The 12550-nt window shown below is 50.6% G+C and overlaps 1 protein-coding gene across 2 annotated transcripts in view; it reads left to right on the top strand.

Annotated features, from left to right (window-relative positions):
* Window positions 1-595: 595 nt before the first annotated feature.
* The window catches only part of LOC103605896 (protein O-mannosyl-transferase 1), an 18189-nt gene continuing 6234 nt past the window's right edge, over window positions 596-12550 (top strand). For both annotated transcript variants that reach the window (XM_008590493.1, XM_008590492.1), the window contains exons 1-14: window positions 596-739; window positions 2595-2701; window positions 2893-2943; window positions 3741-3887; window positions 5159-5270; window positions 5663-5728; window positions 5821-5914; window positions 6181-6336; window positions 7051-7181; window positions 7610-7705; window positions 8854-8946; window positions 9883-9979; window positions 11668-11760; window positions 12012-12132. In XM_008590493.1, the coding sequence (XP_008588715.1) occupies window positions 618-739; window positions 2595-2701; window positions 2893-2943; window positions 3741-3887; window positions 5159-5270; window positions 5663-5728; window positions 5821-5914; window positions 6181-6336; window positions 7051-7181; window positions 7610-7705; window positions 8854-8946; window positions 9883-9979; window positions 11668-11760; window positions 12012-12132 (1486 nt within the window). In that variant the 5' untranslated portion in view covers window positions 596-617. The remainder of the gene's footprint in view (window positions 740-2594; window positions 2702-2892; window positions 2944-3740; window positions 3888-5158; window positions 5271-5662; window positions 5729-5820; window positions 5915-6180; window positions 6337-7050; window positions 7182-7609; window positions 7706-8853; window positions 8947-9882; window positions 9980-11667; window positions 11761-12011; window positions 12133-12550) is intronic.

Raw genomic sequence — 12550 nt, 5'->3', positions numbered from 1 at the left:
GCCGGGGCTCGGGAGGATCTGTCAGCGCGGGACGGCCGAGCCGGGAGTGGGCTCCGGGACACCTCACGGAGGCACGGAGGGGCCGTCCAGGGAACGTGTGGCCCGGGGGCGGGAAGGGGCGCCGCAGGCCCCGCGCAGCCTCCAGAGAAGCTCCAGGGAAGGCCAGCCTCGGGCAGGGAATGGCGCGTCCGGGGACAGTGCTCCACCCTCCAGGCAAGAAAGGGGGCGCAGGAAGAGAGGAGGGGCGGCCGGCGCGGGGGGCCGCGGTCGCACCGCCCGTCGTGCGTTAACAGCGGCCTCGCGCCCAGGAGGTGCCCGGCAGGCGTTTGTGGGATGAGCTGGTGAAGTGAGGGAATGTCCAGTCTTGAGGTTCATGAACCCCCCCACCGCCCCGGGTTGACTGCTAGTGCCCCTCCTCCTACCCAAATGCCTGCACCCCGGCCTTTGTGCGGAAGGCGCAGGAACCTTCCAGGAGGGATGCTCCCTGCGCTGGGGGCCAGGGTGGTTTGGAATCCTGTGTGTAGCCTCTCGTGAGCTCTTCAGGGTTGCCTCCCCTTATTGATGACAATTCTTTCCTTCCTTCCCAGGGCATCCCCCTAAGCCTGCTTTTGTGCAAGATGTTGGGCTTTTTGAAGCGCCCTGTAGTGGTGACAACTGACATCAACTTGAACCTTGTGGCTCTGACTGGGGTGGGGTTACTGAGCCGACTGTGGCAACTCACCTATCCTCGGGCTGTGGTGTAAGCCAAACAACTTCATTTCTGGGGTGAATCCAGAAAAAATTATAATTTGTGACAGGACGTGCCTTTTTAAACAGCATAAATGGGAGAGTGTAATTCTTGGGTTCTTGGTGATGGATGTTTTTGGCAGTGAGAGGAGAGACCCGTTTATCCTCAGGACAGTCCCTGCAGGATGCACCCTTTTGGTTGCCCCATAGGTTTGTAGCCAATAAAACTTGGCCCCTTAAAAACAGGTGCTGTAGAGGAAAATGTGGTTACCAGCCTTAGGTAACCATTTTAAAATTTGGAAGGCAGAGTACTGATGGACTTGGAAGTGAGCCTTCCTTGTTTAGAGAGCTCAGTGTGTTATTTTTTCATAACCGGAAATGATTGCTGTTGTTATTGAAGGGCTGTTTATTAACTGATAGATATATATGTTCTTTTTTGTTCAACTTTTTATTACAGAAAACATCAAACATGTACAAAAGTAGGGAGAATAGTATAATGATCCCCCACCACCAGAGTATTCATCACCTAGCTTCAACAATTATCAGTTCAGGCTGGCCAGTTAGCTCACTTGGTAGAATATGGTGCTGGTAACACCAAGGTGAAGGGTTCAGATCCCTGTACCAGCCAGCTGCCAAAAATTAAAAATAAAATTATCAGTTCACAGCCAGCCCCCTCCCTGCACTGGGTTACTTTGAACAAATCCTAGACATTGTATTTCATTCATTAGTAATTCAGTATATATTTCTAAAAGATGAAGATTCTTTTTTTTTTTTTTTCCTTTTTTACTGACCGGCAACGGGATCGCAACCCTTGGTGTTGCGCCCGCACCGCGCTCAGCCAGTGAGCGGGAACCGGTCTCCACATGGGATCCGAACCCTCGGCGGGAGCGCCGCCGCACTCCCAAGCGGTGCACTCTCCAGTGCGCCACTGGGCCGGCCCAAGATGAAGATTCTTTTTTTTTTTTTTTCCTTTTTTACTGACCGGCAACGGGATCGCAACCCTTGGTGTTGCGCCCGCACCGCGCTCAGCCAGTGAGCGGGAACCGGTCTCCACATGGGATCCGAACCCTCGGCGGGAGCGCCGCCGCACTCCCAAGCGGTGCACTCTCCAGTGCGCCACTGGGCCGGCCCAAGATGAAGATTCTTTTTTTTTTTTTTTCCTTTTTTACTGACCGGCAACGGGATCGCAACCCTTGGTGTTGCGCCCGCACCGCGCTCAGCCAGTGAGCGGGAACCGGTCTCCACATGGGATCCGAACCCTCGGCGGGAGCGCCGCCGCACTCCCAAGCGGTGCACTCTCCAGTGCGCCACTGGGCCGGCCCAAGATGAAGATTCTTAAAAAGAAAAATCACATAACCACTATAGCATCACACCTAAGAAATTGACAGCAGTTCCTCGGTATCATCGGATTTTCTCAATTGTCTGAAAACATTTTATTGCATATTATTCCTACATGTCTTCCTTTCCCACCTACAACTGTTTATTTGGGTCACCAGGTCTGATTCCGACTTGTAGCCACAGACCCATGCTGGTGGTCCCCAGGGGAGGGCAGTTAGCCCTTCCCATGGAGTATTTCAGTAGATTGGCTGGTAGTGCGCACCTAAATCATCAAAAACTAGTCAGAGAAGTAGAATCTGTATGGGGCAAGCATCCTGAGTGCCAACTGTTCTTGGTGAATTTTCCACCTTGTCCCTATGCATGGAGGATGCCGTATAGATACTGGGGGATGGGATACAGTCGGAGTAAAGATCTGACCTTTGCTGTTCGCTCACACATTTGGAAACACATGTACATTTATCCTCTCAACTTTTGATTACAGTTAATGTTTCTACTTGAATATAATGTTGGGTTTGTTGTTTTTTTCTCAGTTTTGATGAGGTATATTATGGGCAATACATCTCCTTTTACATGAAACGGATCTTCTTTTTGGATGACAGTGGACCACCATTTGGCCACATGCTGCTGGCCTTAGGAGGTAAGGTTCATTAGTAAGAGAAGTGGCCATTGCCTTTCAGGCTGTCACATACATTTAAAACTTACCAGTGAAATTTCTTGAGGGCAGAAACTTTGTCTTATTATTAATTTATCTTGTTTCCTTGTTGCCTGCCACAGGACTCCAGAAATATTTGCTGAATGGGATGGTTATTGATTAATCTTCTATTTTAGGGTATTTAGGAGGATTTGATGGTAACTTTTTATGGAACAGAATTGGAGCAGGTAAAAGATAATTTTCATTTCCTCTATTAAAATGTGCACATGTTGGAATGGAGAAAGAGTGGCTTTCATAGGGATTAACAACTGCAGTTTATTAATCTGAGTTCAGGGTGTAATAAATTATCTGGGTATACATGAAAGACTTTTGAAAAGTCTGGTAAAAATCTTAGTGTTACAGTACTTATTTTATTTTATTTTTTTTTCCTTTTTTTTTGTCTTTTTTCGTGACCGGTAATGGGATCGCAACCCTTGGTGTCGCGCCCGTACTGCGACCGGCAACGGGATCGCAACCCTCAGTGTCGCACCCACACCGTGCTCAACCAGTGAGCGGACCGGTCTCTATATGGGATCCGAACCCTTGGCTGGAGCGCCGCCGTGCTCCCAAGCGCCGCACTCTACCGAGTGCGCCATCAGGCCGGCCCTACAGTACTTATTTTATTCCTAGTTTTTAGTACATATATTGCATTGCATTGCTATTATTTTTTGTCCATGTAAATTTTGTATGTTGCAACACTGTTTTTAGAAATAGTCTGGGTAAATTAATAAATAAGTAAAACATTAATCTCAGAATCCCTAGTCATAATACCTGTGCTTAGTGAGAGCTGGTTCTTCGACTCTGTAAAACTAATTTCAAAGCCTTTACCCATAGTTTGCATACTCAGTTGCTGAAGGGGCCCCAGTTTTGTAAATTTGCATGTTAGAGTCTATGAACACGAAACTCTGTTTGAAAACACACTTGCAGCATATTAAGATAGTGTGTGCACAGTGCTCTCAGCTCTGCCATGTGGTTGCTTTTCCAGAATACAGTAGCAATGTGCCTGTGTGGTCCTTGCGCCTGCTGCCTGCACTCGCAGGGGCTTTATCGGTCCCCATGGCCTACCAGATAGTGTCAGAGCTCCACTTTTCTCATTGTGCCGCCATGGGAGCAGCTCTGTTGATGCTTATCGGTAAGAACTGGGCCCCTGCCTACTCTTGGTATCCCTCAGGGAAGAACCTAGTACTGGTCTTTGTTATGTTTCAGTGTGGGGCCCAGGAGAGCACTTGAGTTTACTGAACAGCTGCACTAGGAAGTGCATCTGGTTCATCCAGACTTGACTCTGCAAGTCACCTGCTCCCAGGGTGACCTCATGGCTGTGGCATGGCTGAACTAGGTGATTGTACGTGATCAGTAGTGGTATTGTGGCCATGTAAAAGAGGCTCATGGCCCCCAAGCTGGGGTTGGGGGTGCTGAGGGCCTCGGCCATGCCCCCGCCGCCTGCCCTCTGCAACTAGGCCAGTAAAGGATCCTGTGGTGGGCCAGCCCTGACCTCCATCCTCCTATCCCCTGCTCCTCCTCCCACTGCTCCACAATGACATTTTTGAATGTAAAAGAATTATAATAATAAGTAAATTTTAAAACTAAATAAATAAATACAATTTTTTAAAAATGGGGGGCTGCCCAGACAGTGCTCCAAGGTACACTTCCACCATGAGCACCTCCATCTCCAACCAAGTTTGTCACTAAATAAAAACGTCTCCCCATTCCACCACTTCCCAGGCCTTGGCCAGTTGAGATGGACTCATAAATTAGTGGATCATTTTCAGAAAGGATCTTTCATCTCAGGTTTATGAACAGATGAAGTTAAATCAGATGAAAAGTTAGACTGGACAATACAAAGAGATACTATTTATTGAGTGGCATTTCTGTTTGAGGCCCCATGCTTCTATAATGTTTTAACATTCACGGAGGTCCTACAAAGTCAGTCTTTTGCAAATAAGGAAAATAAAGACTCAGAAGAGTTAAGTGACTTGCCCTAGTTCACACAGTTAGGTGTGGCAAGTGTAATTCAGACCCAAGAGTTTGCCTTCATGGCTCTGGAGATCGTCCCCTGTAGCCACCCCGTTTCTTTCTTTTTTTTTTTTTTAAAGATGACTGGTAAGGGGATCTTAACCCTTGACTTGGTGCAGTGAGATAACCGGCCATCCCTATATGGGATCCAAACCCGTGGTCTTGATGTTATCAGCACCACACTTTCCAGAGTGAGCCACAGGTCTACCCACCCCGTTTCTAAACTTGCCATCTTCACATCTGTGGCACTCTGGAGTGCTGCTGTGTGTCTTAGTTACATACACCTTCCCCTCGGTATGAGATGAGGACACCTTTTCTGTGAATAATTTTCACTTGCATGCGTTTGCCCTTGCTCCCTTAGCACTGACACGTTTTTCATCTTTGTAACAGAGAACGCTCTGATCACTCAGTCAAGGCTAATGCTTCTGGAGTCAATGTTAATATTTTTTAATCTATTGGCTGTGTTGTCTTACCTGAAGTTCTTCAACTCCCAGAAACACAGGTATGGAAAATGGGATGTATCCTTCCTACTTAATGAGAAAAAAGATCTTAGATGGTTCATTGACCTGGGATGGTCTGATACCTTTTTATTTTGAGTTAGTTGCTTGCTAAATATCTTTTGGTCACTGAATATTTTGGGGGTTGGCCCTTGGCTCATGACTTCATAAATACATAACTTAAACTAGCTGGAAAAATTTTCTGGACAGAAAGAAAAATTCTGCCAGGACCAGTATTTTTGGAGGTGGGGATTCTTTTATACTGTACCTGGTGCTCAGTATGGCCAGCCAACCCAGAAAGATTTCTCTGAGAAATGTTTACCTTCTCTGGCCTTTAGGAAATATTGTGTGAACTGTTCCTATCTGTGTCTGCATTGTTTTTCTGTTGTCATTCTAGTTCTTTCTCTCTGAACTGGTGGCTTTGGCTACTGCTGACAGGGGTGGCTTGTTCCTGCGCCGTTGGGTGAGTTTGACTTGTTGTTCTGGGAGATGTTCTCCTCCTGCTCCCCGTGTTTCCAGCCTCATTTTAACTGTACTTCAATCATGTCTTTTCAGCATCAAATACATGGGTGTTTTCACATACCTGCTCGTGCTTGGCGTCGCAGCTGTCCATGCCTGGCACCTGATCGGAGACCAGACCTTGTCAAATGTAGGTGCTATGTCTGGTGCTGGGCTAGGCTGGCCGGTGTGGGGCAGACAGAAGGCGTTGTCACGGGGGGCATTTGGTGAAAAAATCTGAATCCTCAAAGCTTCAGAAGCAGACAGGCCTGGGCAGCCCTGCCCGTCATCTTGCATGGATGCCTCTGTGGGGAGGTGAAGGTGTCTGTCGCCAACTTTTTCTAAGCCTGCAGCGTCTGGAAATGGGCACGCCTTTCTACATAGTGGGAAGTGACTTTTCCTTGGATTTTCTGGCAGGTCTGTGTGTTCTGTCACTTACTTGCCAGAGCAGTGGCTTTACTGATCGTCCCGATCGTCCTGTACTTACTGTTCTTCTACGTCCACCTGCTTCTGCTCTTCCGCTCTGGGCCCCATGACCAAATCATGTCTAGTGCCTTCCAAGCCAGCCTGGAGGTGAGAAGTGGATGCCCTGGCCACTTTAGAAAAAGATGATTGTAGCTCAAAGTTTCCTTATATAAACATCATCAAGTGAGCATTAGAGGAAAAACCAAATCAAGAAATGAGGAATCCACATCAGTATTTCTAACCTAATTCTGAATATACTGATGGTGTGGAAATAAAGGAAGTCTGCTGTCAGATTTCCAGTCTGACTTGCTTTAGAACATTTAAAAGTAAAGTCCTACAGACTCAACTCTTTATTCTTTATTCATACTAACTCTGCAAAAATAGTAAAATGTACCAATTGAGGTGATTAGGAATGCAGACTCAAAAGTCAGGTGGGCCTGCTGTCCAATCCTGCCCGCCAGGGGCCAGTTCTGTGGGTTTGGGTAACTTTCCTGGCTCAGCCCAGTCTCGGTTTTCTCTGCTGTTAAAAAGACATCACAATTGCTGTCATCTCAGAGGGTGCTTGTGGGAATGAGGGAGGGTGCAAGCTGTAGGCTTGGCCGAGTGCCTGGCCGGACCCCGAGGCAGTGCTCACTCGGAGGGAGGGAGCTCTGATGATGATGTATGACATAATGTGACATGATTATGTGACTGATAATCGTAACTATATAACACTAACTGCCACTGCCCCGAATATCACCCCAGACGGAGGAGTGGCCGTCAGGAAGGCTACTTTGGGTTTGTTTCTCTCTCTCACTTGCTGACTCTTTGCTTTTGCCCTAGGGAGGACTAGCTCGGATCACCCAAGGCCAGCCACTGGAGGTGGCCTTCGGTTCCCAGGTCACTCTGAGGAGCGTCTTTGGCAAACCCATTCCCTGCTGGCTTCACTCCCACCAGAACACCTACCCCATGATGTAAGGAAAGTGAGCATTTTGATTTGAAGATTATCGGATGTTTTTTCTCACAATTTTGCTTATGTTAGCAACTTCCACTTTCTATGAAGTTTGCGGGTCAAAAGGAAGTTGAGCTCCTGGGTCCCGATGACCGGTGAGCTTGTCATTTCCGTGTGTGAAGCAGTTGGAGGCACTTGGCGCGCAGCAGCCCTGGTGCATTCCGCTATCAGCTGTGCAGCTCCGCCTGACCTTGGTGCTGCTCTGTTCACGTCCTCCGGCTCTGTTAGATTTAGACTCTCCACCTGTTGCATCTTTATTTCCCCAAAACACCTGGCTAGGTAGTATCTGTTGAAAACTGCCCCCCTTTGCAGACACCTCGGGAGAAGGGCCTGTGGGCCCCTTTGCTGACCCACGTCCACATACATTTCTATGTTGACTTCTTCATGCAGGTACGAGAATGGCCGAGGCAGCTCCCACCAGCAGCAGGTGACCTGCTACCCCTTCAAAGATGTCAATAACTGGTGGATTATAAAGGATCCTGGCAGGTGAGTGCTGGTCCCGGGACTGCAAAGCAGAGCTCACCTCTTGGCCTGGCCAGGTGGGGTCCTTGGCTGCCCTGGGCCCTCCTGTCTGTCCCCGCCCTCCCCCAGTGAACTCATTCAAACCCTTGCAGCCTTTAGTACCAGCTCTGCGCAATAAGTCCAAGGTCAGGGGTGTTAGACTGTGAGATCCTCAGTGAACTGCCTGCTCGGTATCTCCTCTTAGGAGTTTTACAGGCATGCTCCAAACTCCTCTCTTCCTACACCCCTCCAGCATCCTCCCCTTTTACAAAAACAAGCAGCCCTCATCTCTCAAAAGTGGCTTCACCTTGCCGAGGCCTCAGGTGGAGGAGGTCTCCTCGCTCTCTCCCCCAACATCCAGTCCTGTGGATTCTGCCTCTAGATGAGATCTCGACCATCCACGTCCCATATCCCCCCGCCTCCCCTAACGATCTGCTTCCACTCCTGCCCTGCCCACTCCAGCCTCCGCACCCCCAAGAGAGTGGTCTTTAAAGCGTGACTTACATCAGGTCACTCTCCTGCCCAGCTCCCTCCTGAGCTTCGGTTACCCCTGGAACTGCGTCCCTGCATGCTGTGGCTCCCTCTGCAGCCTGCCTGGTGTGCTCACAGCACCCACCGCCAGTGCCCGGGGGGCTCCTCCGCCACCCTCCCCTCTGTCACTGCCCACTGTTGTGCAGTTGCTGAGTCATCACGTGTTTTCCACTTGCTGTGGTACTGTGTGGGCGCCAGGTCCCCATGTGCCTTGTGCAGCCAGATGCGCAGCACCCAGTGCAGAGTCTGGGACCTCACAGGTGCTCCATGTACAGTTACTGAGTGATTACAGAACCAAGAATCTGTCTGTCAGAAGATGTTCCAGGCAGGCTCGGTACATTTGTCACCGTAGCATTCGTAGACAAACACAGAGCAACTTGAGTGTGACAGAGGCAAAAGGAATCTCTTTTGGAAGTATGGAAAGTGACCTCAGCCTTCAGAAAAGAGTTAAATGAAATGTACGTGCTTTGTTTTGTACGGATTCACCTCATTAGGGACAACTGACTGGGAGGCTGCAGAATCCCACATGTCTCTGGTGTGGAGTTCAGAGCTCTGGCCCCTCCCAGTGAGGCTGGGGTCCCCACAGTGCCGTGTCTCCATAGGCACCAGCTGGTGGTGAGTAACCCTCCAAGGCCCGTGCGGCACGGGGACATCGTGCAGCTGGTCCATGGCATGACCACTCGCCTCCTGAACACGTGAGTGCTCCGCGCATCCTCCCTCCTGCTGCGCTCTCCGTCCATGTGCAGAGCAAACCACGGCTACTGCCGTGCCCTGCCAGCACAGGGGAGGGGACCCCAGGGTCCTCCTGGTGACTCCCGACAGCCTCCACCCTGTCACCCTGGCCTCCCTGTGAGCCCCCCAAATGACCGAGTGTGTCCCCTCGGACCTTCACGCTTGCTCCTTCTGCTGGAATGTTCTTGGGCCCAGATCTCTGTATAGCCACTCACTCGTTTATTCAGGTGTCAACCAAGACGTCAGCTCATTGAGAAGTGTCTCCAGGTGCTTTCCCCCACCTGTTTGTTTTTACTTGTGGCACTCACATAGCCTGGTGCTCTGCTCTCCCCAAAGGGGTGGGAGGCTTTGTCTTTCTGTCCACTGCTGGGTCTGCAGCTCCAGATGGTGCCTGGTGCACAGTGTGACAAAACGTGATTGCTGAGGGAGGGAAACGGGTGCTGCTGAACATTGAAGTTGACACCGCCAAGGGCAGCTATGTCTTCCAGTGTCACATCGCTGGGTCCCAGGCCAGCTGGGCATGGCACTGTGTTCAGGGTGCCACCAGCCAGCCGGCACATGGCTCTGCATCAGGCAGTTCTGGGACACAAGCAAACTCCATCTCTTATGGTAGTGATCCCATCCCTTGGGGCTTGGTTCCATCGTCCACACAGTGGAAGGGTGGTACCTCCGGTAAGATTCCTCATCAGTGTGTGCTTTTCCCCTGGAAGTGTGATCAATGCAGTTTCCGCCTCTTCAGTGTTTGAGTAGGTGTGACTAACGGGGCCCAGTGTCCTTCCTTCTGGCTGAGCTGGCTTTGTTTCTGAAAAGCGGCCTTTCTCCCTGTGAAAGAAACCGTCACTGCCTCTCAGAGGACTTGGAAGGATGCCCCCAACGCTCCGTTTTTGTTGGTTGTCCAGGCATGATGTCGCAGCCCCGCTGAGCCCGCACTCGCAGGAGGTCTCCTGCTACATTGACTACAACATCTCCATGCCTGCACAGAGCCTCTGGAGACTGGTGAGTGACGCGCCGTGCTGGGTGCTGGACGGCCAGGGCTGCCAGCCAGGGCTACGTGCTTTCTGACAGAACACACAAAACTGCCCTTCAGAGTAATTCTGATTCAGATGGAAAAGTAGGTAAGTACCTTTCATGAAAAAAGTCCTTGATGTTTCCCAGGGAACAAACTGTTCCTTCTCTGCGGAACCTGGGAATCTGAGTGGCTTCCTGTGTCGGGAGTGAGTTACGCAAAGACTAACTGCCTAGTGTTTGCTCAGTGTTGGGCTTTGTGTGCTCATGTGGTGGTGCCAGGTGAAGGTTCTCCCTGACTTGTCCCTCTGTTCACCCTTGGGACCAGCTCCCAAGCACGTGGGACGTAAGCTCCAGCCACCCCACACCCCACAGCCCACAACCCAGGGGGAGCCTCTCAGTAAGTGCTCAGCTGCACATTAACAAGTTCCCTCTTGTCAGGGTTACCCAGGCAGCTGGGCCTGTGGTTGCTTCTCTTCGGAGTGACCAGGGAACATGCTCCCCTTACAGAATTGGGCCTCTGGGAAAGGCGGTGCGGTGTGAAGGAAGTATTACCAGGCCACTCACAGGCTGTGAGTCTAAGGACGAGCACTAAATACAGCCCCTGCCTTGTACGCACAGCAGTTGCCCTGGGGTTATTTCCATAATGAGAACCACGCTGTCCTTCCAGCTTCTGATTCCAACTTGGTTCTGGATAGCGTGAATGCAGCGTGCTGCCGGCAGCCCTCTCAGCAAGCTAGGGGTCTTCGGGCACTGAGTTTCTATTTTTATCACAGGCAGCACCTCTGCCCCTTGGCCTTCTCTTGTGCCACATGTGTCTGTGTTCTGTTCCATCCTTGCCTTTGTAGTCTGGCCTTGATAGGAGTTCCGAGCACCCGCCCTTAGGGGGAGCCCTCCCTGATGGAAATTCTACTGAGTCTCACTTGCTCCCAGCCCTGTGCCTGGCTTCCTTTTCTGCCATCTTGCTGGCTGCCTTGCTGATGCCTCTTCTCTCCTCTTCCTCCTCCCCTCCCTTCCCCTAACCTCCCCTCCTCTCCCCATTTCAGCACCAAGGAAAGAGGAGCAGCATGCATCACAAGTCGGCCTGTTGGGTCCTGTTCCACATCTTAGGTTGTCTGATTTTCATCAATAAAATGGGAAAACTATGTGACCTCACAGGGCCATCGTGAGGCTCCAGTGGGTTAGGATGTGATGACACAAAGTGTTCTTCAGATGTCAGTTAGCTTTCTTATTACCCAGTGCGAGGAGTCCCCTCCCTAGGGTTCGTCTCTCAGGGACAGGGTATAGCCTTCATTGGAGCCATCTTTGTATTTGCCAGATAAGGACTAAGAAGGGCTCACTTTTAGCCAACTGAGCCCTCCCCTCCCAGTGAATAGACATTGCAGGAAGGCACAGAAGGACATCAGGCTTTTAAGTCTCCGCTGGAAGCATCTCTTGTGCAGCCTTTGAAAGGAGGACAGTGTGCTTGCCACGGGCCCTGGGACCAGTGTGTGCCATGGGTGTCTGGAGGAAGGCCACGGCACCATCCAGGATCAGCCCCGTGTAGCTCCCCTTGCTTGGAGACACATCCTCTTATCTGAGACCCATGTTAATTTCATTGTTTTGGTGACTGTTCTTTAGTTTCACATCTAAGGAAATTTGAAAAGGAATGAAATGATTGACAGGATCTGTTTTTGCAGGAAATTGTAAACAGAGAATCGGATGAGGAGTCGTGGAAGACCATCTTGTCCGAGGTTCGCTTTGTGCACGTGAACACTTCTGCTGTCTTGAAGGTGAATGGCACAGCTTTTTGGCCCGGCTTGTCTTAAGCTGTGGACTCACAAAGTCCATTCACTGTACTCTTCAGGCTAAACTGGCTCTTACCAGGCAGAAATTTTGATTTAATCACTGCCATGTTTATTTTACAGTGAGGGAGGGAGGTTTCCTAAAGTGAAGATCTGTGAAACAGGGACCGGGGCAGGGCCTGAGCAGGAGTGGGAGACAGCTTTCCCATCATGTCCCTTGTCTTCCTCACTTTTGCTAGCTGAGCGGGGCACACCTCCCTGACTGGGGGTTTCGGCAGCTGGAGGTCGTGGGGGAGAAGCTGTCGCGGGGCTATCACCAGAGCCTGGTATGGAACGTGGAGGAACACCGGTATGGCCAAAGTGAGTGTGGCTGCAGCTGGCGCCTGCAGGGGAAAGCTTGTTTCCAGTCGCGGGGGACTGTCCATGTTCTCGTTTGGGTGAGAACTGAGCACAATCACAGTGCTCGATTAAAAGTCATCTCTTGCCCTGAGGTATGACTGGAAGGCACCTAACTGATCCAGGAGTCAGCTGAGCTCTGTAAGGATTGAAAGGTCTGGATGTGGCCGGGCTGCGCTGGGCATGGCAGGCAACATGAAATGGCACGGTGCAGTTTGAGGAAGAGGCGTTGTGGAGTGTTGGAAAAACCGGGCAGTGAGCTTTTTGCTGAACTGACGGCTCCTGACTGAGCTCCCTGCCCTTACTCCACTTGTGCCTCTGTGTTCTGGTATGTTCCATCAGGCCAGGAGCAGAAGGAGCGGGAATGGGAGCTGCACTCTCC

This window comes from Galeopterus variegatus, unplaced genomic scaffold, assembly GCF_000696425.1.
Source record: "Galeopterus variegatus unplaced genomic scaffold, G_variegatus-3.0.2 Scaffold6159, whole genome shotgun sequence".
Lineage (NCBI taxonomy): Eukaryota > Metazoa > Chordata > Mammalia > Dermoptera > Cynocephalidae > Galeopterus > Galeopterus variegatus.
Note: the sequence above shows the minus strand (reverse complement) of the source record. Positions and strands in the feature narration are given on the sequence as shown.